Source organism: Phalangium opilio, unplaced genomic scaffold (genome assembly GCF_054372755.1).
Source record: "Phalangium opilio isolate 3A_F unplaced genomic scaffold, DU_Popi_V2 ptg000070l_1, whole genome shotgun sequence".
NCBI lineage: Eukaryota > Metazoa > Arthropoda > Arachnida > Opiliones > Phalangiidae > Phalangium > Phalangium opilio.
The window spans coordinates 4,117,930-4,143,763 of NW_028324182.1; the positions used below are offsets into that span (position 1 = coordinate 4,117,930).

The 25,834-nt window shown below is 37.1% G+C and overlaps 4 protein-coding genes and 1 long non-coding RNA gene across 8 annotated transcripts; 2 read left to right on the forward strand and 3 right to left on the reverse strand.

Moving 5' to 3' along the window:
* Positions 1 to 163: 163 nt before the first annotated feature.
* On the forward strand, positions 164 to 10,939 carry Syp (synaptotagmin binding cytoplasmic RNA interacting protein). 4 transcript variants are annotated; one of them, XM_089842566.1, is made up of 12 exons: positions 168 to 327; positions 408 to 579; positions 924 to 1,121; positions 1,213 to 1,439; positions 1,520 to 1,627; positions 3,534 to 3,710; positions 5,963 to 6,098; positions 6,476 to 6,681; positions 6,796 to 7,091; positions 7,366 to 7,508; positions 7,998 to 8,146; positions 9,232 to 10,939. In XM_089842566.1, the coding sequence occupies exons 3-12, from the start codon at positions 947 to 949 to the stop codon at positions 9,619 to 9,621; spliced, it is 2,007 nt and encodes a 668-aa protein (XP_089698692.1). In that variant the 5' UTR covers positions 168 to 327; positions 408 to 579; positions 924 to 946; the 3' UTR covers positions 9,622 to 10,939. The 4 variants fall into 4 exon arrangements, with proteins under 4 accessions (XP_089698693.1, XP_089698692.1, XP_089698691.1 ...); XM_089842567.1 differs by lacking the exons at positions 408 to 579; positions 5,963 to 6,098 and adding an exon at positions 5,434 to 5,569 and having other exon boundaries at positions 164 to 327; XM_089842565.1 differs by lacking the exon at positions 408 to 579 and having other exon boundaries at positions 169 to 327.
* Positions 10,940 to 11,742: 803 nt separating this feature from the next.
* On the reverse strand, positions 11,743 to 12,442 carry Cox17 (Cytochrome c oxidase copper chaperone COX17). The gene is made up of 3 exons (XM_089842596.1): positions 12,188 to 12,442; positions 12,007 to 12,104; positions 11,743 to 11,948 (listed from the first exon to the last, which is right to left on the reverse strand). Exons 1-3 carry the CDS (start codon positions 12,194 to 12,196, stop codon positions 11,864 to 11,866), a joined length of 192 nt encoding a protein of 63 aa, XP_089698722.1. The 5' UTR covers positions 12,197 to 12,442; the 3' UTR covers positions 11,743 to 11,863.
* Positions 12,443 to 12,585: 143 nt separating this feature from the next.
* Positions 12,586 to 17,070, reverse strand: LOC149661161 (uncharacterized). Its single transcript, XM_089842553.1, has 2 exons — positions 15,706 to 17,070; positions 12,586 to 15,625 (listed from the first exon to the last, which is right to left on the reverse strand). The coding sequence occupies exons 1-2, from the start codon at positions 16,206 to 16,208 to the stop codon at positions 12,685 to 12,687; spliced, it is 3,444 nt and encodes a 1,147-aa protein (XP_089698679.1). The 5' UTR covers positions 16,209 to 17,070; the 3' UTR covers positions 12,586 to 12,684.
* Positions 12,646 to 20,815, forward strand: Cdc5 (cell division cycle protein 21). Its single transcript, XM_089842564.1, has 9 exons — positions 12,646 to 12,785; positions 17,108 to 17,232; positions 17,334 to 17,599; positions 17,657 to 17,787; positions 17,853 to 18,493; positions 18,570 to 18,747; positions 18,807 to 19,154; positions 19,773 to 20,509; positions 20,569 to 20,815. The coding sequence occupies exons 2-9, from the start codon at positions 17,188 to 17,190 to the stop codon at positions 20,683 to 20,685; spliced, it is 2,463 nt and encodes an 820-aa protein (XP_089698690.1). The 5' UTR covers positions 12,646 to 12,785; positions 17,108 to 17,187; the 3' UTR covers positions 20,686 to 20,815.
* A 156-nt stretch (positions 20,816 to 20,971) lies between these two features.
* On the reverse strand, positions 20,972 to 21,998 carry LOC149661163 (uncharacterized). Its single transcript, XR_016368793.1, has 2 exons — positions 21,642 to 21,998; positions 20,972 to 21,441 (listed from the first exon to the last, which is right to left on the reverse strand). It is a non-coding gene; the product is annotated as an uncharacterized LOC149661163 (long non-coding RNA).
* Between the last annotated feature and the right edge of the window lie 3,836 nt (positions 21,999 to 25,834).

The following is a 25,834-nucleotide window of genomic DNA, read 5'->3' on the forward strand; positions in this document are numbered from 1 at the left end:
TACATGGTTTAAAGATCCATTTGAAGAATTGCATTAAATAAATTTGCTTTAATAGTAAAATTCCGCAAATGTTTGGGTTATATTCAGCCCTTTGATCAATCACTCTTTTGAAGAACGGGTGAAAGGCGGGGGACTAATGAGTCTAGTGTCCCACAGGTTGGGGGAAAAATAGTGCACGAGTCCGATCCCGCGGTAGTATCACGACGCGGCCGCTTTTCAAGAACGCGACCGGGCCGAAGTAACGACATTTGTATCTGCTTTTTTGATACTAAACTCTTAACATTTATTTGAATTGGCTGAAGTTTTCAAAAATACATCGTTTTATAGGTAAATTTATTTTCTAAGATTTCAAAATTTATATTCGTATAAAGTTTATATCTATTTAGCTAAATATATTTACGCTATAGAGGCATTTTTATCCCAGTATTACGAAATGGTTAGGCCCACTCTTTAAGCCTTTTCCCCTCGTGGGCTCGCGCGCGGACGAGGAATGAGAAATTTGGAAGTTCTAGTTTTTTAAGCCTTGGCCCACATTTTTAAGATAAATCCGTGTACTTTCTCCAAAGCAAGCATTTCAAGGTAACGATTTGCCTTTGTAGACTAATTTTATCCCTTTAGTTTCTTCTTTTAGGCATGCAAACGGGGTTTCTTTCATTCCCGAGTTCATTTAGTTAGTTTTCGCGTTGGCCATTTGATAAACTTTTAGACATGGTAGAAACGCAGTCCAGCTCCAGATTTTCTATTTAATAGATAATCTGGCGTTTTTAGCTGCGAAAATCAATGATTGCAAAAAACGCTATATCATATTTTTTTGTAAAATTATGATACGACTTTTTTCAACAACCATTTCTTTGCATTTATATCTAAATTTGTATAGCTTTCACCTATCCAAAATGTAACTGTTAAAGTTAATCCTTTTCTAGGTAACTTTTAAATTTATAATATAATGGCCACCGGCAATGGTGAGATTCATAACGATCAAGAAATGAAAGACGAAAAGAAAGAAGATACCGAGCCCATGGACCAGACTGAAGTTCCCCACTCCGAAGATTACAACAAGTTGATAGAATACGGTTTAAATGACAAAGTAGCCAGTCAGTTAGATGAAATCTTCCAAACAGGTATTAATTGTTTGATTTAAAGTCCGTTACGGAACTGAAGAGTTCAGTTTTGTAGAGTAAAAATTATTTCTTTTCGGTCCTTTTGGCACAGGCAAACTTTTATACGCTGATCTAGATGAGCGAGCTTTAGACGCTCTAAAAGAATTTCCAGCGGATGGTGCTTTGGCTGTGCTCAAGCAGTTCTTGGAAAGCAGTCTCGAGCATGTGTCGAACAAAAGTGCTTATCTCTGTGGTGTCATGAAAACTTACAGACAGAAAAGTAAACTTCCTAGTGCCACATCTCAAACTGCCAAGGGACCTGACGAGGAAAAAATCAAAGTATGCCTTCAAAAAAAAAACCACCGCTTAAAATTTGGCTCTGGCATTGTTTCTAATATCATTATTTGCTTGCGTTTTAGGCTATTTTAGATCGTACTGGCTACACGTTAGACGTAACAACTGGCCAAAGAAAGTACGGAGGACCACCACCTAATTGGGCGGGAAATCAACCATCATCTGGCTGTGAAGTTAGTATCAATTTTTGTTTTCGAGTGTTGAGGATACGTAGTTTTCAGATAGGGAGTATTGATGCAATTTACACTCAGTAGGACAGAGTGACAAAGTAGTCTGGACTCCTGCAGTGTAAATGGTATCAATCCTCCTAGTCTGAAAATTTAAGTTTATCGAAAGTGTTCAAGTTTCCTAAAAAATTTTTGGGTTTCTTATTCTTAGTATTTTGGGGAAATTCAGGAAAATTTTTGGGGAAAAGTTTTTTTTTAAGATAACATTGATAAATCTTTATCAAAAATTTAAAGTTATCGTAACTATCAAAGGCTAAAGTTTATATGAAAACACAAACATTAGTAATTGAAAATAAACGCAGGATTAGCTCCAAAAATTCCTATTTTATGGAATATTTGGCGTTCCCTATGTTGCGAAAAATAAAAGCAAAAACGCTATATCACATTTGAGACTCCATTTGTAGTTTTGTGATACGAATTTTTGCAACATTTCATACTCAATTTCCTTCAGTTGATATTATAGCTTGATCAGGTTACGTAACATTATATACCTTGAAAGAATGGTATTCTTCTAAAACCGTGTGTTTCTTATAGTGGGTAAAACGCAATAAAAAACGTGGGTAAAACACAATAAGAAACGTGGGTAAAATGGAATAAAAAACGTGGGTAAAATGGAATAAAAAACGTGGGTAAAACGCAATAAAACCCGTGTGTTTTTTAGTGTGGGTGAAACGCAATAAAACCCGTGTGTTTTTTAGTGTGAATGAAACGCAATAAAACCCGTGTGTTTTTTAGTGTGGGTGAAACGCAATAAAACCCGTGTGTTTTTTAGTGTGGGTAAAACGCAATAAAACTAGGCCTGTGCGAGTACCCGGTACCCGAAAATTACCCGGTCGGGTATCGGGTCGGGTACCCGACCCGATACCCGAAAACTTAATTTCTTAATACCCGAAATTATTTGAATATTTAAATTTTCCCACTCATAACCCGTGACAAGGCTTAGGACAATCGGGTATTGGTTTGGCAAAGTTTCTTGAACTTAAGTTTGAGTAAACTTTTCCACAATGCTTAGTATTATTCATTATTTCAATCCTCGCTAATAGCTTTAGCGTCTTATTTTTGTACTTTTCGCCATAATGGTATCCAAGTCTTTCATGACACTTATTTTTTTCACAAATAAAAGTATTTCAACCCGATAAGTACCAGATATGATTTTTTTCTACCCGAAAAGCACCCGACTAATGGTAGTTTAGCTAGGCCTAATTATTCGAATACCCGTTAGAAATCCGGGTACCCGACCCGATACCCGATTGGAAGTTTTTTCAACTACCCGTACCCGACCCGAAACCCAAAAATCGCTACCCGCACAGGCCTAAATAAAACCCGTGTGTAAAACGCAACAAAACCGTGTTTTTCTTACGGTGGGCAAAACGCAGTAAAAGTACCCGCGTGTTTCTTACGGTGGGCAAAACGCAGTAAAAGTACCCGCGTGTTTCTTACGGTGGGTAAAACGCAGTAAAAGTACCCGCGTGTTTCTTACCGTGGGTAAAACGCAATAAAAGTGCCCGCGTGGTTCTTACGGTGGGTAAAACGCAATAAAAGTGCCCGCGTGGTTCTTACTGTGGGTAAAACGCAATAAAAGTACCCGCGTGGTTCTTACTGTGGGTAAAACGCAATAAAAGTACCCGCGTGTTTCTTACCGTGGGTAAAACGCAATAAAAGTACCCGCGTGTTTCTTACCGTGGGTAAAACGCAATAAAAGTGCCCGCGTGGTTCTTACGGTGGGTAAAACGCAGTAAAAGTACCCGCGTGTTTCTTATGGTGGGCTTTGTTTTTATTTGTTATTCAAGCCCTGCCATTAACCCTGTCCGAAAGAAAACAAATTTTAACTCTGTGTGTCATATTTGTTTAGGTTTTTGTTGGAAAGATTCCGAAAGACTTATTTGAAGATGAGCTTATACCTTTGTTTGAAAATTGTGGCAAAATTTGGGATCTCCGTTTGATGATGGACCCCTTGACTGGTCAAAATAGAGGCTATGCATTTATTACTTTTTGTAACAAAGAAGGGGCTCACAATGCTGTCAAACAGGTTAGTGAAACGCCACTGCCACCGCCTTTTATTTTCTTTTTAAAATACTCCCCGCATTTTCATCTTTGTGGATGGATATGTAAGTAAGAGCTCTTTGGGTTCGATTTTTTTTTATTATTGTTAATATTTATAATATTGATAAAAAAGTAAAAGTTTGAAGCTGGTCTGGTTTACAAGGAATCCTTTGAAAATAAAAAAAATTAAAGGTTCTCCCTTTCTCAGCTTCAGAAAATTGTGTGTTTTATCAATTAAGAGGCCATACTTGCGGATATTATGTCTAATATAGCGGGAAAATATCTTTTCGTGTTAGATTTCGGGTGATATTAGATTCTTATTATTAATAACAGTCAAATTTTGTTGATAATTGTGTAAAAAAACATATATCTTTGTTTTAATCGTTTTCCCCGAAGAATTGAACAAGTTTGGTTTAAAATTTGGTTATTTTTTGAACCAAATTTGAAACGTGTGGTTGTTAATATGCGTTTGTTGACGTTTTTACTTTTAATCTGTTTTTGTACGTGTTTAGGCTCGCGTTCGCCAAAAATTGTACAGTGGGTCTCCTCTTTTGCTCTCCTTCAATTGTTCAATGATAAAATTCGATGATAATATTATTATTCTAAAGACGAAGTGTTGAAAATTTTATTTTTTTTTTTTTGTGCAAAAGCTTCTATTTATCTCCTTGCCTCTTTTTGTAATAATCCTGGGAACAAAACGTTTGAGTCACACGCTTCCTCTTATTTTCTTCTTTGGTGTAGGCGCTTTATTTTCTTTCAAGTTTTGTTTTTAGTTTAAATAACAAAAGTTTTGTCCAGCCTCTTTTTTATCAAAAGTTTTTCACCGCCTTTTTACTTTATTTTTTAATTTTTTTCGTTCTTTTTTTTAATCCTAATTTTCACAGGGAGCCCAGCGGTAGTATAAAATCCTTTATTTTTGAATTTTGTCCTATATTATCCTATAGTATCCTTTATTTTTGATTTAGTCAAAGTTTTTGTATAGTTTAGCATCAAATTTATCAAAATCTAGCTCGTTTATCCAGATCACATTTGACTAGACACCAAAAAACACTGGATTTTTTTATATATTATAATTTGATCAAGTTCATCCTTTCAAAGTAACAGGGTTCATACAAACATGGAAAAAAGGGGAAACCTGGAAAAATCAAGGAAATAAATAGTTGACAAAAACCTCAGGGAAATTTCGAATTTTTAGTAAAATTCAGGGAAATCAGGGAAATTTGCGTCAAACAGGGGTCGAGTAATTAAGCAAAATGTTCATAAACACCCTCCGTAGGATTAACATTACACTATACATTGGAGGCTCGTAACTCTGGTTATATTAGAGATACGGGGAAGTTCTTTCAGTATGTCATAGTCCTACTTGTCCCCCCCCCCTCTCCTTCGTTAACATTTGCTCCATAGGATACTCCGTATAGGGGAAAAACCTGGAAAACTCAGGGAAATTGGTTTTCCAAAAGTTGTATGAACCCTGAGTAAAATCCAATCTATTTTTTGAGATTTTTCTATATAGTTTAAGCATGAGCATCATTTTTATTCCTATACTTTCCTATAAAAACACGTTTTTGTTTTTTTTTTTCTCCGATAAAATCCTATTTTTTCCTATAAGGAATTTTAAATTTTTGGCTGGGCTCTCTGTTTTCACTAAAACCAATGGAAGAGAAATTTCTTTTTTGGCAAGCTTTGTTTTTGGTATTTTTTACTTTCAGCTGGATAATTATGAGATCAGGCGGGGAAAGAACGTGAAAGTCAATATTTCAGTTCCAAACCTACGTCTTTTTGTCGGTAACATACCAAAGAGCAAGAGCAAAGAGGAGATCTTTGAAGAATACGGTAAATTAACAGGTACGAATATGGTAGCGCGATGACAAACCGCGAAAAAACTCGGAGATCAAGCGGTTTTTTTAGAAACAATTGAAAAGTATCCAGTTATCAGGTGTGGCCTCGCAAACTTAGGGAGACGACCTTATCAAAGGAATGTAGTTTAACGCGAAAAATATACGTCGTTAAGCTACGCTTCTTCTATATACGGGTTTACTAGGTTATGGGGGTCAAAAATCACCGTAACCCCTGTCGCGATGATTTTGAAATTCCTTTGGAAGGAGTCTCCTATATATGAATTGGGGAAAAAAATCGAAATATACAGCTCCTCAGATCCTCGTCCTCTCAAAAAGAGATCAAATTTGATTATATGATCAAAAGGGGTTAAAAGTATCAAATTGGCAAATGTATTTCCAGCTGGATAATTTCGAAATTAGGAAAGGAAAATTCATTGGTGTGACGATTTCTATTAACAACCATCGGTTATTTGTGGGAAATATTCCAAAGAACCGAGGGAAAGAGGAGTTATATGAGGAATTTACCAAACACGCACGTAAGTTGCTATCATTGGCTAACGATGATTAAAAAAAAAAAGAAAAGAAAATCCTTGTTTGGCAATGCCTGCTGCGGAAGAATATTTCAAAATTCAAACGAAGTTAATCGAAAAAGATTAAAAAAAATCAAATTTCGAGTCAAAATTCAATCAAAATTCTGAATTCTGAACCCCCTATAATACTTGAAATAACAAAACTTGGGGGTTAATTATTAAAAAAAAGTAAAACCTTGGTATTTGGTCGTATTTCCTAGGTGGAGGCCTTAATTATTTTGTTTTTGTTTTTATGTTCGCATGGTTATATTTTATTTTTTTCTTTCTCTTTTTTTCTTTTTTTTTTGCATTTTTTTTCCCCCAATTTTTCTCTATCGCTGTAGCGGGCTTGACTGACGTCATCATTTATAGCTCTCCCGATGATAAGAAAAAGAATAGAGGGTTTTGCTTTCTCGAATATGATTCGCACAAAGTCGCCTCATTAGCCAAAAGACGCCTAAGTACCGGCAGGATCAAAGTATGGGGCTGCGATATCATTGTTGACTGGGCTGATCCTCAAGAAGAACCCGACGACGAGACTATGTCAAAGGTTCCTTACTATACTTACTATTATAACCATTTTAAAACTTTTATATCTAACGCGTATCGACGAGGGTTTCGTTTTGATCTTAAAACAATTTTTTTTTGATGGCCCGGTGGATAGGTTAAAGTACTCTACGCCAGAAATTTGGCTGCGGAAGTGACGGAAGAGAAGCTTAAAGAAACTTTTGAGGCCTACGGAAAAGTGGAACGCGTGAAAAAGATTAAAGACTACGCGTTTATCCACTTTGAAGACCGCGACAATGCCACCCAGGCGCTGGAAGAACTGAATTGTAAAGAGTTGTGTGGTGCCATCATGCAAATCTCTTTAGCCAAGCCGCCTTCCGATAAAAAGAAAAAGGAAGAAGTCCTAAGAAACCGGGAACGAAGGATGATGCAAATGATGCAGCAAAGAGCCATGTAAGATTATCCAGCTTTTTTTTTTTTCATTTTCAGTCCCTTAACGGAAGAGACAATTGATTTTGTCACAGTCCAGCTCCTAATTAACTCTTAACCGTAGTTAGTTTGGCGTTTCATACTGTGTAAAGTAAAACCTTTTTCGAGTTTATTCGCGTGTTGGACTTGTGTTCTTCACCAGAAGCGAGATTAAGGACATCGTCATCGTCATTTCTTGACCATTATGATATGTTGTTCTCGGTATTTGATAAGTTTCTGTTTTGTACTTGTACTAAAGGATGATGGGAATGCCACCGCCTCCGCGAGGCGCGAGTGGTAGCGGAGGAGCTCCTGGAGCCGGAACTAACCGAGGAGGCGGCGGCGGTGGTGGTGGTGGTAGTGGTGGAGGAAGAATGCCACCTCCGCCTGTCAGGAATTACGGTAAGCCGAAAAAATGGTTTGGTTTAGGTTTTTTTTTTTATTACTTCTTTTAAGGAGGTGGTGTTGGGTATACGCAAAACGTTTCTTTCTTTTTCCGCATTAAGTGTAGGGACTTAATATTTATGTTCTCTTAAGAATATATTTATTTTAGTTTTTTCTCTGTATTTTTTTCCGCATATAACAATTTTCTGTTTTTCCCGGCATGTAAAAAATTCTCATTCTCTTTAAAAAGACTGTTTTCCCCTCCTTCCAAAGTTGGAGCTCTATGAAACCAATATTGTTTTATTTCAACAAGAAAAAATATGCGGCGCAGTTTTATGTCGTTTATTTATTTTGCGAATGATATTAGAAAAGTTTTTAAATTTTAGCTCGCTGATTGATTGATTATTAGTAGAAAATGATGAACGCGAAAGAATTAACCTGAAATTTGTTAGGAAAATTTAAAGATAAATGAAAGAGCAAATGCTTATGACTTTGCTCTGTTATCAGATTATGACTTCGACTACTACGGGTACGGGGACTATCGGGGAGGTTACGCTGACCCCTACTATGATGATTTTTATGGCCGTTACGATGACTATTATGACTACAACTATGGAGCAGCGTCAAGAGCTCGTTCTCGAGGAGGAACAGAGAGGGTGGGTTTAAAATTCTACCGTGGCTTTGAAAAAACCAATTTCGGAAATCAAATATACTCTCTCTGCTCATTATGTTTTTGAATTTCCCCGCGTTATCATATCCGAATTATTATTATTATTATTATTATTATTATTATTATTATTATTATTATTATTATTATTATTATTATTATTAGTCCGCGATATTAACGCCGCCCGATTAAGAGCGAGAGTTTTTCAAGAGATGGCCGGGAAAAATAAGAAAGATTAGTTATATTTGCGTTGCTTTTTTTAATTGCGTTTGATTTTAAGCCGCGTTTAAGAATCCGCTCGGATATGATAAAGCGTGTGGATTGTGGGCAAAATTTTCCTCCCTCTAAAATGGATATTCATCCAAATTGGATTGATCATTAGTTTTCGTTGTCGCGGTCGTACTGTACCCACGCGAATATTACCTCCCGTTTAGTATAGTTGTATTTTATTGTTATTATTCCGGGAAGACAATCTCAGCTAATTGGCAAAACTTTACAATTGTAAATAGCCGTCAACCTTTTAGTCTCCAAGAATGAATGTTCATTTTACTGCCTAGACCCCCCCGAGTTTCCCCATTTACGCTTGTTTAATATTTAAGTGCGTTTCAAGCAATTGCCTCGTCTCTTTCTAGCAAAATCTTGCCCGAATGTCTTGGGCGCGGACGTATTTTTCAGATTAGGAAGGTTCGGACCATTTACGCGAGGAGGCCAGGCTACTCGGAGGACAAAGTAGTTTGTCCTTCAAGTAGCCAGGAATCCTCGCGCAAATGGTACGAATTCTCCTAGTCTGAAAACTACGTAACAAAACGAGTTCTTCTGCCAGAAGAATTTGTTTAAATTAATGTCACCGTGATGGGTTTTGCTCAAAGCTTTTGGCCCCCACCCCCCGCTGTCGCCCTCTTTAATATTAAAAAAGCTTGCACTCTTAAAAGACATCCTTCGCTTATTGGGCTCTGATACCCACTTTTTTCTTAGGATTAGTTTTGTATCTTGCGTAGTAGGGTTTAGAGGTTGTTGGAAGTGTTAAAAGCGGACCGAGAGGTATTGACGAAGGTCTTTTTGACTACTTTAAAGGGACGTGGTGGCCGTGGTACAATGTCCCGTGGCAGAGGCGCTGGCCAGCCTACCCGTGGTCGGGGGCCGGTACCTCCCCCCCTCACTCGAGGGCGCGGCAATCGTGGGGGAACAATACGTGGAGTGGGGGGAACTGGTCAGGCCCCGGTGCCAATCAGCAGCAATCGTGGGGGCGCCCAACGGGGAAATCTAGCCGGTAAACGCAAGTTCGACGGAGGACACCAGAATCAAGGGGACTCTAAACGCCGTTTTCAAAACAGCACATGGGGGAGCCAGCCAATCCCGCAGCAACCTCTTGACATGGCCAGTGGTTACAATACCTACTGCGGTCCATCGGGGGGTGGGGACGCCCAGTGGTACCAGGACTCTTATGGGCCGCAATGGGGTTGATCCTTCCACTTTTGTTTATTCGTGTCTATTTTTTTAAAACTAAAAAATTTATAAATAAAAATAAAAAAAACCCGCAAAGAACGTAATGTTGGTGCCTGTTTCGCTTTTGCCCCAAAATTGTGGACGGAAGAATCGGGAAAATATATTTGAGAAAGAAGACAAGAGTGTTGATATTATATAAGAGAAAGGGAGAAGTTCTTAAAAAAAAAACGTTATTAGGATCTTCTCCGTGTTTTAGTTGTGTAAAGCGTTTTAGTATAAAAAAATTTGAGATAAAAAAAAAATTCAAAGTGTTTTTAGTATATATTTAAAAGATTTTTTTCTTTAACTGTTACATTCTCTCGTAGGGAGCAATATTCCTTCTCTGGCTGTTTGCTAGGTTCATATATATAGCTAGTTAACAACGGATTCCAATTATTATTATTATTATTATTTGTTGCTGTATAAACAAAAAAAAAATTTTACTGGTCACCATTATTTTATATCCCCCATAAAATACAAAAAAAAAAAAAAAGTATCGCTTTAAAGTTATTGATTGTATTTACACAAATGAATTCGAAAGTTCATTATTCGCATCAAAAAAAAAATGTTTAGAAAAAAAAATATCGAGTTATTATAATAAGGGCTCTTTTTTCCCCCCTTGTGGCCCTTGGAAGTTTGTTTGTTTGTTTGTTTTATTTTTTTGCACCTTTTTTTGAAAAGGCAAAATTGTAAATGTTATATTTACTCAGAGTGTGCGCTTAAAAAGCTGCGTCGTTTTTGACAAAAATATTTTACCAACTGTTTAGCCAGTTATATATTATATATATATACATACACATAGTTTTTTTCTTCCCCCCTTCGCTGGTATTTGTAATTTGGTCGATTTTCTTTACGTTTTTACGAAGGAAGAATTCATTTTCATCCCCCTTTTTTTGTTTGTTTGTTTGTTTTGGATAAAGAGATGAGAGCAAGATGATAAAAAAATTAAATAAGCGCGTAAACTGATGGTTATTTTTTACTATTGTTAGTTTTAGGTTGCTGTCTAGTCTAATTTGGCAAACGAAAACGCGGAGTTTTTGACAATTTAACATCAGTGTGATTTTTTTTTTATTATTATTATTTTTTTTTTTTAATGGAAGGTTGAATGTTTGGAAGTTGCATTGCATTGCGCTTCCTGAAATATAAAAAAAAAAAAATATTGGGTTTGGCTGGTTCCCCGCAAAAAAAAACGTCTCCTAACTCTCGGTGACATCAATTGTAACTTACCTGTGATCCAAGGTGTAACCTGTCATTTGGTTGAATAAATAAATTGTTTTACTAAAAAAAGTTGAAATAATGTTGCCCTGTTCGTTACTTAAGGTTGGTTAGGGTTTTAACATGTTAATGTTGAAAGTGGTGACCAAAGGTATATACTATGCTAGCTGTTGTTACCCGCGGCGTCGCTCCCCTGTAATAAGAACTTCCATCAAATTATATACAGGACGGGTAGATTTTACTGATGACTAATATTTTTTTAGCACCCTAGGAGCGAAGGCACTCGGCGTTGCCCGTCAGCCCGTCGGGATGCATTTTTTATTACTCTTCACGCGGATATTATTCCATAAAGAAGGGTTTTTTAGTTTTTGGCCGCCATTTAAAAAGATGGCAACAAATCGAACCCAAAAGACCATTCAGCCCGTCTATAGGTTAAAGGAAACCAGTGTACTAAATATTTGCGAAATCGGTTTGAAACGCGCGGACTTTGTTACATAGAGGAGATTTTTTACATTTCTGGGCGCCATTTTTTTAAGATGGCAGCGGATTGGAATAATATTTTAGTACGCGTCTACTATTTATGAGTAACGTTCCTGCAAATTTTCAGCTAGGGCAAGCGGTTTGGGCTGGGCGTTGACAGTCTGTCAGTCAGGACTTTGATTTATATAGTATACTATATAGAGTGGTACTGAGAGGGGAGGAGCTACGGGGACGTGACGTCAATATTGGTAGTCTAAATTGTAGGGCCTGAGCTAACGACTTCCAATATGGCCGCCAAACCCGAGGTAAGAGATAGGATGGTGGGACGTCACGAGAAAGTACCTGGTTGCGGACTATTGGGCACCCAAACTGGTATAGGATAAGCCTGAAGTAATTGAAACACACTTTCTTAATGGTTTGATAAAACTTTATTAGGAGAACATTTGTCTAAACGCAGGCAGTCTGGAGACATTTGGAATTTATTTATTATTTATTTATACAATTAAATACTAAGAGTCATTTCCTATCAAATTTTGAAACCTAATTTTCTCATGCATTCTTTATGTTTTTCTATTAGATCCTGGCAGTTTTCTTCTCCTTGTAGCACAATGCTATGGATTAAACAAAGTTAGGTAATTATGTAACGCAAATTAGTTAAAATTATTATACCATTCATCCCTAGCTCTCTTAGTTTCGGGACAAGCGCAACATGGTTTTAATTTCTCTTTGTTTTGACCATCCGGAGATTGTGGTGTACTACTGTTTCCCTGCGAGATAAGAAGTAATTACTTAAAATAATATTACTTAATTATACTATTATAATTAACTCGAAGAAAATTCATAAACTCACTTGACCCATTTTTAACAAAAGGTCTTACAAATCTTCTTTAAACTAGCTCAAGGGATTAGTTTTATTTATATTTATTTTTACTCAGATGATTATGCAATATCTTTCCAGGAAAAGCAACTTTCCACACGTGTAGTCCAAAAATACGTTGTCGTTAGACTCGTTACCTACGAGTTCGTACGTCAGTCGTCAGGATTGACAAAAGATTAGGGTTAGGTTGACGTTAGGCGTACACGCCCGGTACTCGGAACTTCGGAATCGGTTTTCTGTAAGTGTGACCATAGCCTACTCGATCACGCGGCGCTCGACAACGCAAGCTCCTTGGACGAGCACTGCCGAGCAGCTTGTGTACGTGAGCGTGGATCGAGTGGGCTATGGTGTGACGGGGTCAGTAAGGGTCATTTGGCTTCTGGCCGAGGCTTAACGTACCAAAAGAAGTTGCATTTCATTATTTTTTATGACTTTTTTATTTAAAATTTAATTATAATTACAGAAATGAATTAAAATGTAAAATAATCATCATCACTGTCACTTAAAATTTCTCCTTCTTCGCGCTCATTCTCTTGATAATTATTATCATCTAATATTTCACCAGGGTTAGGTAAGGTAATATTTAGTTTATTTAAATTATTGGGATATAAAACACCAGTATTGTAAGAAACATTTTCTAGTTTAGTTTTTGGTTTGGTAGTGTTTGAAATTTGTTCAATCATATCTAACGTGTTGGTTTTATTTAAGCACTGATTTTTAAAATTATCCCTTTTTTCTCTTGCAAAAGAAGAATGTTTAAGGGTTTCTTCAGACAATTTAGAAGTACGTCTAAAATCTCGTCTATTTTTAGTCCTCTCTATTGTAGCATTTCTTGAGGTTTTTTCACTTGAGCTTTTGTTTTGAGTTCTGGAGGAAGTTTTATATTCATTTCCACTTTTATCTTTCAATGAGATCATAGAGTATGAGTTTGAATCTTTTGATCTGGATATATATTTTGCAGAATCAAATGATCCCCTTTTGGGTATAGAATTCTTCTTTGAGTCTTTGCTCCTTTCATGTAAAATATCTCCATTTCTATTTCTGTGAGATGAAAAATCCTTTTCTTTTGGTATGGCTTCTGTGGATTTACCGAAGTCAACTTTAATAGAAGATGCCTTTCCTGAAGTCTCCATTGGTTTTTTGCCACCTTTTGGTTCTCTGTTCTGTTGAATATGTTTTGACTGCTCGTTCAATTTAGGTCTAGATTTTTCAAGAGTGTTTGACTTTGGTTCTAAATCACAACTAGTTCTTTTTGAGGAAGAAGAACCATTCTTTTCTTCACTCTTAGAGGACCTTTCTGAAGATTTAGAGTTTTTGCCTCTTTCTGATGAATACTTTGATTCAGACGGTTTCTTGCTTGAAGTTGTTCTATCTATATTTCTTTTATTCAAAGTTGTTTTAACGTTCATCTTCGAATCATCCTTTGGAAAAGTATTAGCCTTCTCTCTTTTATTTTCAACTTTATTATTCTTCTCTGCTTTCTTTTCAACCATATTACCCTCCTCTTTTATCTTTACAACCTTATTATCTTTACCTGCTTTCTTTTCTACCATATTATCCTTCTCTGGTATCTTTTCCACTGTATTATCCTTCTTTGATATCTTTTCCACTGTATTATCCTTCTTTGATATCTTTTCCACTGTATTATCCTTCTCTGGTATCTTTTCCACTGTATTATCCTTCTTTGATATCTTTTCAACCATATTATCCTTCTCTGGTATCTTTTCAACTGTATTATCCTTCTTTGATATATTTTCCACTGTATTATCCTTCTTTGATATATTTTCCACTGGATTATCCTTTCTTGCTTTCATTTCAACTGGTTCATTTTTCTCTAACATCATTTCAACTGGTTTATTCATCAGTAGCATCTTTTCAACTGGTTCATTCTTCTTGAGCATCTTTTCAACTGGTTCATTCTTCTCTAGCATCTTTTCAACTGGTTCATTCTTCTCTAGCATCTTTTCAACTGGTTCATTCTTCTCTAGCATCTTTTCAACTGGTTCATTCTTCTCTAGCATCTTTTCAACTGGTTCATTCTTCTCTAGCATATTTTCAACTGGTTCATTCTTCTCTAGCATATTTTCAACTGGTTCATACTTCTCTAGCATCTTGTCAACTTTATCCTTCTCTAGCATCTTGTCAACTTTATCCTTCTTTAGCATCTTGTCAACTTTATCCTTCTCTAGCATCTTGTCAACTTTATCCTTCTCTAGCATCTTGTCAACTTTATCCTTCTCTAGCATCTTGTCAACTTTATCCTTCTCTAGCATCTTGTCAACTTTATCCTTCTCTGGCATCTTGTCAACTTTATCCTTCTCTAGCATCTTGTCAACTGGTTCATCCTTCCCCAATTGTTTTACTTTTTCTTTAGCATTACTAAATCTTGGATTTTCATTCTGAGCATTTTCATTGCTTAATCTTCTTCTCTTCTCTTTGAATCCTTTACATTGTTCTTGATTAGAACTTTCTTGACTAAGAGGCACTTTTTCTACAACAGGTATAGGACCTTCTTTTATAGTTGAATCTTTTGAACAATTAGCCGTTTTCTTAGCTAAATCCTTTGAAATTTTCGGTATTTTAAAACCTCTTTGTAAAGTTGGCGGAATTAATTTTCTCGGAGAACAGTTTAGCTTTGGCTTTTTTTTAGGTGATTCTTCTAGAGATCTATCTCGCTTTCTTTTACCAGTTTGTTCATTGCGTGTATTTTCTTTTGAGTCAGATTGTTCAATCACGCGATTGTCTCGTTCTCTTAGTTTAGAATTTTGTAGATTATCTTTTTCAGTCTCCGTATTTTCTTCTTTCACTGGGTTTTTAACATTGGTCTTATCCTTCAGAACCATTTCATTTGTGTCTTCGGTATTGGAACGCTTTATAATTTTGTCATCTTCATTGACACTGCAGTTAGTGTTTGGAAGCACAATTGGTGGTTTAATTGGAGGTTCTCTTTTCCTCTTCCATAAATTATAGCTCAGGAGTCTAGTTTCATCTTTAGGTTTTTCTTCACCCCCACCGAGTCTGTGAATTCCTTTTTTTCCCAGATTCTTCTTTTCATAGCTGTTATTTCCATCTCTAAGCAAATACTTGGATGTCACCCATAAGGTTTCAGTTTTTAATGAACGTTCGACGGAGTTTTCTGATTCAGAGACTAAAGAAGTTTGTTCATTTAAAATAGTTGAATCTTCTGATTGGTTTGAAAGTGATGTATTTGTTTCTGGTAGTTGCTGGGGTTCCGTGATGACTTCATTTGAAGGGTAGATATTTCTGGGTTGAAAAAAACTTTGTCTAGGTCTTTCAGTGCTGGAAGGTGGAGTTAAAGGTCCGTAATCTTGTCTCTTTGGGGTGGTCTCAGAATTATGGTAGTTATTAGTAAAATTCCTTTGTTGCCGTCGAAATAAGACACCGTCTAACCTATTTAGTTGAAGATAAAGTTAAATAATTTGTGTTGGAAATTGAAGTTGTGTGGTACTTCGATGGTAAAATTTTCATACCTTTGTCTTAGCTCGTGAATTTCAGCATTTTTTCTCTTGATTTCGTTATCGGCAGTTTTAAATAATGCAGAAATATTGTTCTTCAAGATTGTTACTTGATTTCCTAGATGTTGGTTCTCGTACAGTAGTTCTTTAACTGTTTTTAGTAAATTAGTATTTTCCTCTTTCAGTTTCTTTTCTATGTCCTTCAAACGATTATCTTCTTTTTCTTGTATAAAATCCACGTATAACTCGTCATCTACCGTTATGTTATGAGCCACATTGTTAAAGGTTCTGTCTGTTAATTCACTAGTTGGATCTGAGGTTATTGGATCAACTTTTTCCAAAGATAGATCTCCCTGAGTAGACTCAAACGCAATTTTTAAGTCACATTCCGAATCACTACAGTTCGATTGCTGATCTGATGAGGTATTTATCATCGTAATTCCATAGTATGGGTTAGGATTGGATATAGGTTCCGGATCCAAAAGATCAGAGTAGATATCAAACTCGCTAGTTTCCATGATTTAAGTCAAAAACTTATTATAATAATACGCGAAATTCTTTAAAACTGTACTGTTAAAAGTATTTTTTGGTAGATAAGAACTATTAGCTTTACAGATAACCAAAACAAATAAGAAACTTTGACAAAATTGCGAAGTTAACAAACAACGGTCACTGACTATCAGTTCCCGCCAAAATTGAATCAACGCCGCTTTTTTTTTGCGTTTTTTTTATTTTTGCTACAACACAGCCCACTCTATCACGCTTTGTATGCACTCTACAGACGCTGTAGAAGCCTCTCCAAAGTCCAAACAATTTTTTTCTCATGTGCGTTTATCAGAAATTTTTGGCTTTTTCGCTCGAGTAATCAAAGGATTGGAGTCAGCTTTTAACACTGCCGTCTATGGGAGTTTTTTGGCCCTAATTAAGAAAATACTGGTTCAAATTTCTTGCAATTTTAATGAGATGTGCAATATAAGGTGTGATATTTTTCCGCAAAGTTTCAAAAGTTTCTCTTTATAGTTTTTTTTTTTTTTGTAAAATAATCAAAACTAAAATTACCCAAAATTAAAAGGCTTAGTCCTCAAACGGTTTAAATTGTGTTTTAAGTTTTCTTCACTTTTACTGGTTCGAATGTCTTATATTGAATGGTTTTAAATTATCATGCAAAGTTTTAAAACGAGTATTTGTTTGTGCATAATCACAACATATTAGCATATTAGTAACTTAAAGAATAGAAAATAAGAAGTCGCGTTTCTTAAAAGTTGCCCCTACGAAACTACCGCGCACAGGCCTTGATAACGTAGGCAACGTACCAAGGTTGGCGTGATTGAGTGGGCTATGGCCACAACACAAACACAAGAATAGTGGAAACAAAATGGCGATTGGTCTAAGGTCTTTAAACATGTTGTGTTTTTAGGGCAATTCTTCAAACCTCGTCGTTGAAAGTTATATTTTATGGTTAATTTTGGAATTAGAAGACAATTTTAATCGAAAACCATGCCTCGTATTATGATAAAAGGAGGGGTGTGGAGAAACACTGAGGTTTGTAAATATTTTCTCTTTCATAACAAGTTTGGCGCATACTGTTTTCCGCTAAGCCTTGGCTAAAAAAAAAATAAAATTATTCCAAATCCAAACTAAAGGATGAGATTCTGAAAGCGGCGGTTATGAAATATGGAAAAAATCAGTGGTCTAGAATCGCTTCACTTTTACATCGTAAATCAGCTAAGCAATGTAAAGCTCGTTGGTACGAATGGTTGGATCCTAGCATCAAAAAAACCGAGTGGACTAGAGAAGAGGAAGAAAAGCTTTTGCATCTCGCTAAACTAATGCCCACTCAATGGCGTACTATTGCCCCTATAATTGGACGTACTGCCGCTCAATGTTTAGAGCATTACGAATATTTACTGTAAGTTTCAAACATCAAACTAAGTATTTGATTTTATTAACGTTAATTATGTCAAAGGGATCAAGCTCAAAAACGAGAAGAAGATGGGGATGTAGGAGATGATCCAAGAAAATTGAAACCAGGAGAAATTGACCCTAATCCTGAAACTAAACCAGCTAGACCTGACCCTAAAGATATGGATGAAGATGGTACTATATCAATTTTATTTTTTATTTTTAATTAAAGTACTCTGATAAGTTTTTCCTTTTTATAGAACTTGAAATGCTCTCGGAAGCTAGAGCTAGACTAGCCAATACCCAAGGAAAGAAAGCTAAAAGGAAAGCGCGAGAAAAACAATTAGAGGAAGCTAGAAGATTAGCGGCTCTTCAGAAGAGGAGAGAACTTAGGATGGCAGGAATCCGTTTAGCACCAAAGAGGAAGAAGAAAAGAGGGGTTGATTACAATTCTGAGATTCCTTTTGAGAAGAAACCTTCTCACGGATTGTACGATACTTCGGAAGAAATTTACGAACCAATGGATGCTGATTATAGAAAGTTGAGACAGCAACAATTGGATGGTGAATTGAGGAGTGAAAAAGAGGAGAGGGAAAGAAAAAAAGATAAATTAAAATTGAAACAACGGAAAGAGAATGATATGCCAGGTGGAATGATTGGAGAAAGCAACGAACCTTCGAGAAAAAGAAGCAAACTTGTTTTGCCTGAGCCTCAAATTTCGGACATGGAACTAGAACAAGTTGTGAAATTAGGAAAAGCCAGTGAAACTGCTAGGGAAGCTGTTGAAGATGGAGGAAATAAGGCTTCCGAGACACTCTTGTCTGATTATAATGTAACTCCCGGAGCTGTAAACCTCAGAACACCAAGAACTCCAGCTTCAAGTAGAGATACAATCCTCACTGTAAGATTTTGTAATCAAATTTGAATTTGATTATGAAAAGGATTCAAATATAAGATCTATTTTATTATTTCTTTAGGAAGCTCAAAATATTATGGCTCTAACCAACGTAGATACTCCACTTAAAGGAGGATTAAATACTCCTCTTCATGATTCTGATTTTACCAGCGTTACTCCTAAACACGATGTAGCTCAGACTCCAAATAGTTTGTTCTTGACACCTTTTAGATCTCCGGCTCAAGGTGGACCATCAGGAGGTTAGTTTCATCTTCATTAAGTTATAAATAAAGTTTAATTAACTCCTGTTTATTTGTAGATTTGACACCAAAAGGGAACAAAACACCCGGTTCAATGAGTGTCGCGTCAACTGGAGGTCAAACTCCCGCCAGTACTCCTCTTAGGGATAAGCTGAACATCAATGCTGAGGAAAATTTGGCTTTCGATGATAATTCAAGCGCTAAACTGTTCCATAAAGAAAGCCGTAGTATGTTGAGGAAAGCTCTGTCAACATTGCCCCAACCTAAGAACGATTATGAAATTGTCGTTCCTGAGGATGAAAAAGATCAGAGCCAACAATGGGATGATCAGGAAAGTGGAGAGGGAAAAATGATTCAAGATCAAGCTGAGATTGATGAAAGAAATGAAGCTGAAAGACAAACATTACGTGAGTTTTATCTTATTCCTTGGGTGCGTTCAGTAACGCTCAACGGAGACCAAACGCGTTGAGCTCCGTTGATCAACGTGATGTCATGTGACGTATTAGGCTACTGAACGGTTTTTTGCAAACTTTACGTTGTATCGTCTGCTTACTGTTCATGGAAATGGATATGCGAGGGCCTGCTAGCCGAAATAAGAGAAAACTCTGACCAGTAACTTAGCCAAGGCTTAAGCTTTAAAACCCAATAACTTTTTAAGCTTCATAGATATAATCGAAAAAAATTTCATAAACTAATTAACAGACATTATTCATTCGTATTCAGTCGCTGCTACACCGATTTTATAAATAGTTCCGAAATTATCCGTCAAATTAACTTCTCGAAATCATTCAGGGAGATAAGTTTCCTCCATTGCTGCTACGTCACAAATGCGTTGCTCAACGAAGTAATCGGCTCTTACAGCCGATGACTTCGATGCCTCTTCGCTTACAATCGTGACGTCAAACCGGAAGTTCCGAAAATCGTTCAGTGGCGAATGCGCATTCAACGGAGCCTCCGTTGAGCGTTACTGAATGCGCCCCTTATTGGGACGTGTTTTTTAAAAAACAGGGTAAATTGAATTTCAGTTGAAGCTGAAAGAAAACGTCAATCACAAGCTGTTCAGAGAAATTTTCCTCGTCCTCTTGATGTCAATATGTCCGTGTTACGTCCCTTGAACTGCGACCCACCCTTAACCGAGCTCCAAAAGGCTGAAGAATTCATCAAAAGAGAAATGATAGTTATGCTTCACTATGACGCTGTTAATAACCCGACTCTCGATCAAACTCAACCGTCAAATCAAGCTGGAAACAAGAGAAGCAAACAGAACCAAGCTGCCGTGACCAAAGCTCAACATTTGGCCTACTTAGAAAAACATCCTTACGAGAAATTTGAAGATGAAGATTTGGAAATGGCTAAAAATATTTTAGCTGAAGAGATGAAAGTTGTTAAAGAGGGGATGAATCACGGAGATTTGAGCTTGGAATCTTATAGCCAAGTTTGGGATGAATGTTTGGCTCAGGTTTTGTTTTTGCCATCGCAAAATCGGTACACCAGAGCTAATTTGGCTAGTAAGAAGGACAGAATTGAGTCATTGGAAAAGAGATTGGAACAAAATAGGGGACATATGACTAAGGAAGCTAAACGAGCCGCCAAAATGGAGAAAAAACTCCGTATATTGACTGGAGGATATCAATCAAGGGCCCAGGCATTGATGAAACAACTTCAGGAAATTGTGGAACAAGTTGATCAAACTTGTTTGGAGCTTCGCACTTTCCAGACTCTTCAAGAACACGAGAATTTGGCTATTCCTAAACGTGTAGAGGTAAATTTAATTCTTTATTGATTTAAATGAAGTAATTTTACTAACATTTTTTTCCGTAGTCGCTGACTGAGGATGTAAACAGACAAGTTGAACGAGAAAATTCACTTCAAAAACGTTATGATGAGCTGTTGAGAAAGAAGGAACAGTTAGAAGATCAATTAAGTGATTTATTGTAAATAATTAATGTTTAAATGGTTCTTTCCAATAATTAAAACGTGTTTTCATCAGGCTTTTTAATTATAATTTTCAATTATGTAATTTTCTTTTTGAAATAAAATTATGAAACTCGCATTTTTATTCAAAGTATACGCTGATTTACAATTCAATTTGTTCCAATTTAGTGATTTATTGTAAATAATTAATGTTTAAATGGTTCTTTCCAATAATTAAAACGCGTTTTCTTTCATCAGGCTTTTTAATTATAATTTTCAATTATGTAATTTTCTTTTGAAATAAAATTATGAAAGTCGCATTTTTATTCAAAGTATACGCTGATTTACAATTCAATTTGTTTAAAAGTCGCGGCTAAGTGTGACGTCACTCATTCCGAGTCAAAGTTGACCTTAAGCCTCATCTGAGGGAGCCACAATCGCTGTTTTTACTATGAACTATTTTTTTGGCGCGGAGTCATTTCTTCTACGGTAGGGAGGTAGTAGTGTAGCTAGCGTGGTGAATATCCACAATAATTATGAATCAGTTTAGTAATTAGTAATCTTTAATACTGCAATTCCGTTATTTTGAGTTATTAATAGTTAAGAATACGTCACTGTACTTGCTGTAAATTTATTTTACTTGGCGAATCTTGTACATCGGGATGAACTTTGAACTATGGGTCTTCTCTGAAGCACACGCCCCCTTGAACTTTGTTTTAGTCGAAGTGAAGGTTCTATTAACGTCGATGGAAGCCACGTGAACCGTCGCTTACTGTAAATCTACGATCATCAAGTAAAGTCTTCATTATTTTGGTGAGTACTTAATGAAATTACTTATTTTGTAGTGTGTTTTAGGTTAGGAGAGTTTTAATTTTGAGTTATCGAAACATAATTTTGGAAAGTTTGTAAATTACGCGCGCCGCTTCAGTCATTAACCTATATTGCTAAGGTAAGCCGCCGCCAAAGTATTACCGAAGTACCTTTTGAATCCATTTACTCCCCGTGGTATCAAATGATTGAATCGCAATTCGATACGCTTTTTGTTAAGCCTTTGTCTCATTTGAAAACCCTTTTCGTTCGAGTAGAATAAAATAGGGGAGGGAATCGATCTCCACCTTTTCCTTGTTTTCCCCAAAATCCCAGTTGGCTCGTCCAACAAATAAGAAATTAGACATTTAGGTCTTTCCAGAGTGGATGGAATTGACCGTTTAATCGGAGCCCATTTTTAATGAAATTTCTTTCCCCCATTCGCGAAACATTCCTAGAATTTTGCCAGCGAAAGAATTTCTTTCTTGGAGAAGTCCATTTTTTATCAGAAGCGTTTTTTTTATTCTTAAGCCTTGGGAAGTTTGAAACTATTTTAATACCAAAAATTTTCGCTCATTCGACTAAAGGGAGCTTGTTTTACCATTCCATTACCATGCCCGCTAAATACCAAGGTCGTGTAATAGGTATTACCAGCCAGGAATGTATGGTATTACTTCCGCTCACTATAATAACGTAATCGTTCGTTGGGGGGGGGGGGTCTTTCGTAACCCTTGGTCTCTTTGATTGGCCCGCCCCTTTTTGGGTTGGAGGGATGTGAGAAAATCCTCCTGATTGATTGTAATGTTTGGGGTTATTGTTTTGTATTTTATCGTAAAAAATGACGCGAAGGGAGGAAAATGAGGATAAAGCTTTTTTATCCAAAGATAAATCATAAAAAAAGTAGGCCAAGCGTAAGGAAATTTTCCGCTTGATGTATAGACGTTGCTTTCGCGAACGATTTATTTCTTTTCGATGATGGACCAAGATAATTTTTCATAGATCATGATTCTTTTGTATCTCCACCCCTTAAGTTTATTTTAATATATTTTTTTTTTACGCGAGTCTGATATTTTTAGCAGTAAATATTGGGAACATCTAGTTTAGAATCGTAAAATTTTAAACATGGACTTTAAAAGTCTGAAGAGGACGAGCCTATAGAACATACGTTATTCCCTTCAACTATGCATAGTTTAAAATAAAGGGGTGGGAACTGGGAAGGGGTTCGTAGAGAAAGGTTAGCAGTTCAGTTTGAATCAGTACTCGACCAACTTGACTGACAACACTTCAGGGCCGTATTGTGTAGGCCGGTTACCGAGTAATTGCGACTAGTTTAGTTAAGAGAAGTTTATTTATTCATCGTCAAACCGAGACTGACTGGAGTGAGATAACAGATTTACTTATATAGGTCTTACGTTATCTATTATGCTGATTGTCTATTTTAGGCCTATCTCTTTTTATCTTAGTCTATTTTAGGCCTATCTCTTTTTATCTACATGTTATACTATAACAGGCCGGATTAAGCAATTTTGCACCCTGCACCCGGGGGCCGATATAATGTGCGCCCCCCTTAGGTCAGAAAAAAAGGAATAGCAAAGTTTCCTAAAGGGGAATAGTTTAACTCAATGCGCCCCCAACAAGCCTTGCGCCCGGGGGCCAGTGCATCCTCGACCCCCCCCCCCTTTAATCCGGCCCTGCAACAATTCACTGAAGTTTAAGCTATGAGAGGAGGGAGGGGTTTTCTGTAACCCCCTTTAGTGGAAACTACCTATATAAAATAATTTAAATGAAAAAATTGCTTTAATATTCAATCCCTTAATTGAGGGTTAGTCCTTGATGATCCCAAAATTTAATCAGCTTGACGGGGCGTTACGTGATATTAAAACTGTAACCTTACGGTAACGAACTTGTCGTAAAGATTAAGGGACCGTGGCAAGGGGAGAGAGTTTTGATTGGGGCCCATTGCCATCCGTGTCTGGCTAGAATCGTAAAACGTTGTACCATCTCCCCTACCCCGCCCGTCTGCCTGCTGCTGGTACTTACGGTTGGTTTTCAATTTTACGCCCAAAAATAATCTCTCTCTTATCTCTGGGCAGGTTAGTCTGTTGAGAAGGCCAGTCGCACCCTGTCCTAAACCACCCACGGTGGTGGTGGATTTGGTAAGAGAAGCCAGATGAAAATCGCCATTCTCTAAGCCATTATTTTCTCTTTGGTCGTTCTGATGAAACGGTTATTGCTCGTTGCACCCATTAGCTAGCTATACCATTTTCCCCATCGCAATTGCCTCATTCCACCTTCTTTGCAACATTTCTCAACCTAACTAGTTCTAAACCCTTTTTGGAAAGGAAGTTGTAGAGTTACGGTTTACAGGAAGTGACTGTTTCTGGCACGGCGCGGTAAAACTCGAAGGGCTATGGCCGTATATCTTTAGCAATAAAATTAACATTAACTATATCAATACTTTTCGCTTAGAGATTCGTTGAATTGCGTACGATTTCGGGAATAAAAAATATATCGCCATTTGTAACTTCACCAGAAATTAATTGTTAAATGCAATTATTGGAGTAGCTTTGTTGATTTCTGATATCTATGGTGTTCGTTCTATTTCCCGCCGTTTCTAAGCCGTCCTTCACACTACCGCGCGAGCTTTTGATAATGATTGTCCCGAATTGGCAGAAATGAGCTGGACAATGCATTAGCGCCGGCCTTTATGTTATATTCTGGCGCTGTAGCCGGATATCACCCTGTAAGATTGCTAAGTCGGTGGCTTTTGAGCTAAGGCTAGCCTTTATAACAATACCCCTTTTATATTACCAGTACATTGGCAATTTCTTTTTTTAGAAAGCTTCTATTCTCGACCATGCAAGGTTTTATGGTCATCTCGTAAAAGAGCTTCGACCAATTTATCTTCGAGAATTACCTGGGATTAAATGAAAAAAAGGGGACTTAAGTAGGTGTCGGTGCTTTAGTTTTACCTTAGGCGATTTGATAGTTTTTTTAATTCGTTAAACCTGGTTTAAATTTCAAGAAGGCCAACAATACATAGTTTTTTGGCAGTATAAGCAGAGATAGATTTAATTTTTAGAAGTAGGAATGGAGAACAGAGTAATCTGGGCGCGCGTCAAAGTCCCGGACCCCCCTTCCCCTGGATGGGGGTATGAAAGAAGAGGCGGATCATAGCGACAGAGGTAAAATGGAATTACCTATTTTTCGCCGTCCTCGTCAGCAACGTTATCAAAACGTAGTTTAAGTGAGCCAATATTAAGATAATTTAAACTTTTCGTTACGTGTTGGAGGGAGGGGCTCTATACTGGGCTATGAGTCGGAATAGCTGAAGTAAATACTAACCGTTAGACTTAGGGATGCAACGATGCATCGGCCAAGAATCGGCTTCGGCCAGAATCGGCCACTTGGCCGAATAATCGAATCGGCCGATTTTTCTAAGGTAATCGGCCGATTTTTTTCGGTCGACTCTTTTTGGTTAGATCTAATCTTTTGAGCTAGTATAAAGGAACTAACAAGTTTGCCAATTAACAAATAACGTAATTTAACCAAATTCTCCGTCAGCCCCCCCCCCTTTCAAAAATGTTACCAGTACCAGTCGCTCTCTAAGAGCGTGGCGCACATGCGCAATCGGCGCAACCGAGAGAGAAAAAAATCAGAGAAGTTTGTTAACATTATTACAAAGCTACAGTAACCACGCTGAATGCCGATCTCTAGTCTAGTCAAAGAGGAGGGAAATATTTCCCTCCGCTTTGGTCTAGTGTGAGCCTCTAACCGAACTTTCGGGTTAACCCTTTTTGAATTTCCTTCTCAACGGATCACGTGACGTCTTACTCCTCGGCTGTGCGTCGAGGTAGGTGCGCGGGAGAGCCATGGTGGCCGGCCGTTATGGTTTGCCTTCCCCTTCTATCTTTGACTCTCCTTTCGATTTGTGCGGACTGCAGGGCTCCCACCAGGTCCCTAAAAGTCCCTATTTTCATACAAGGTCCTTAATCTGCCCTAAAATTGGTATTCGGTCCTTAAATCACCCTATTTTTATAAACCTCAGGAAAAGTATAAGGGTGACCTGAAAATGTCTTGTATGAGATTTGACCAGAGCCCCAAATTTGCGGAGCTCGCTTCGCTCGCTCCGGTTATTTATGATTTAATTAATGTTAAATTTAAACGAATTAATTGGCTAATTTTTATAACAATAACAACTCGTGCAAAAATTATTCGAGTGGTTTTAGATTGGTTTTCATATATGTTCGCCATGTACGTTATTGCAAATGGTCAGAGAAATTTGTTCAAGTTAGTCAGGGAAAACCTGGAAAAGTCAGGGAATTTCATTCCAAAATTACAAACCCTGTAAAGGCCCAAATTCTAG

What these genes read in the sequence shown, in the direction of transcription:
- Cdc5 (XM_089842564.1), top strand. Translation starts at nt 17,188, where the DNA reads ATGCCTCGTATTATGATAAAAGGAGGGGTGTGGAGAAACACTGAG. An exon ending in TCAAGGTGGACCATCAGGAG is followed by an intron (nt 18,748 to 18,806) that starts GTTAGTTTCATC and finishes GTTTATTTGTAG; the next exon opens with ATTTGACACCAAAAGGGAAC. An exon ending in AGCTGAAAGACAAACATTAC is followed by an intron (nt 19,155 to 19,772) that starts GTGAGTTTTATC and finishes ATTGAATTTCAG; the next exon opens with TTGAAGCTGAAAGAAAACGT.
- Syp (XM_089842567.1), top strand. Translation starts at nt 947, where the DNA reads ATGGCCACCGGCAATGGTGAGATTCATAACGATCAAGAAATGAAAGAC. An exon ending in CTCACAATGCTGTCAAACAG is followed by an intron (nt 3,711 to 5,433) that starts GTTAGTGAAACG and finishes TTTTACTTTCAG; the next exon opens with CTGGATAATTATGAGATCAG. An exon ending in ACGACGAGACTATGTCAAAG is followed by an intron (nt 6,682 to 6,795) that starts GTTCCTTACTAT and finishes CCCGGTGGATAG; the next exon opens with GTTAAAGTACTCTACGCCAG.
- LOC149661161 (XM_089842553.1), bottom strand. Translation starts at nt 16,208, where the DNA reads ATGGAAACTAGCGAGTTTGATATCTACTCTGATCTTTTGGATCCGGAA. An exon ending in ATTCACGAGCTAAGACAAAG is followed by an intron (nt 15,626 to 15,705) that starts GTATGAAAATTT and finishes TCAACTAAATAG; the next exon opens with GTTAGACGGTGTCTTATTTC.
- Cox17 (XM_089842596.1), bottom strand. An exon ending in AAGAGAGCTAGGGATGAATG is followed by an intron (nt 11,949 to 12,006) that starts GTATAATAATTT and finishes TTTAATCCATAG; the next exon opens with CATTGTGCTACAAGGAGAAG.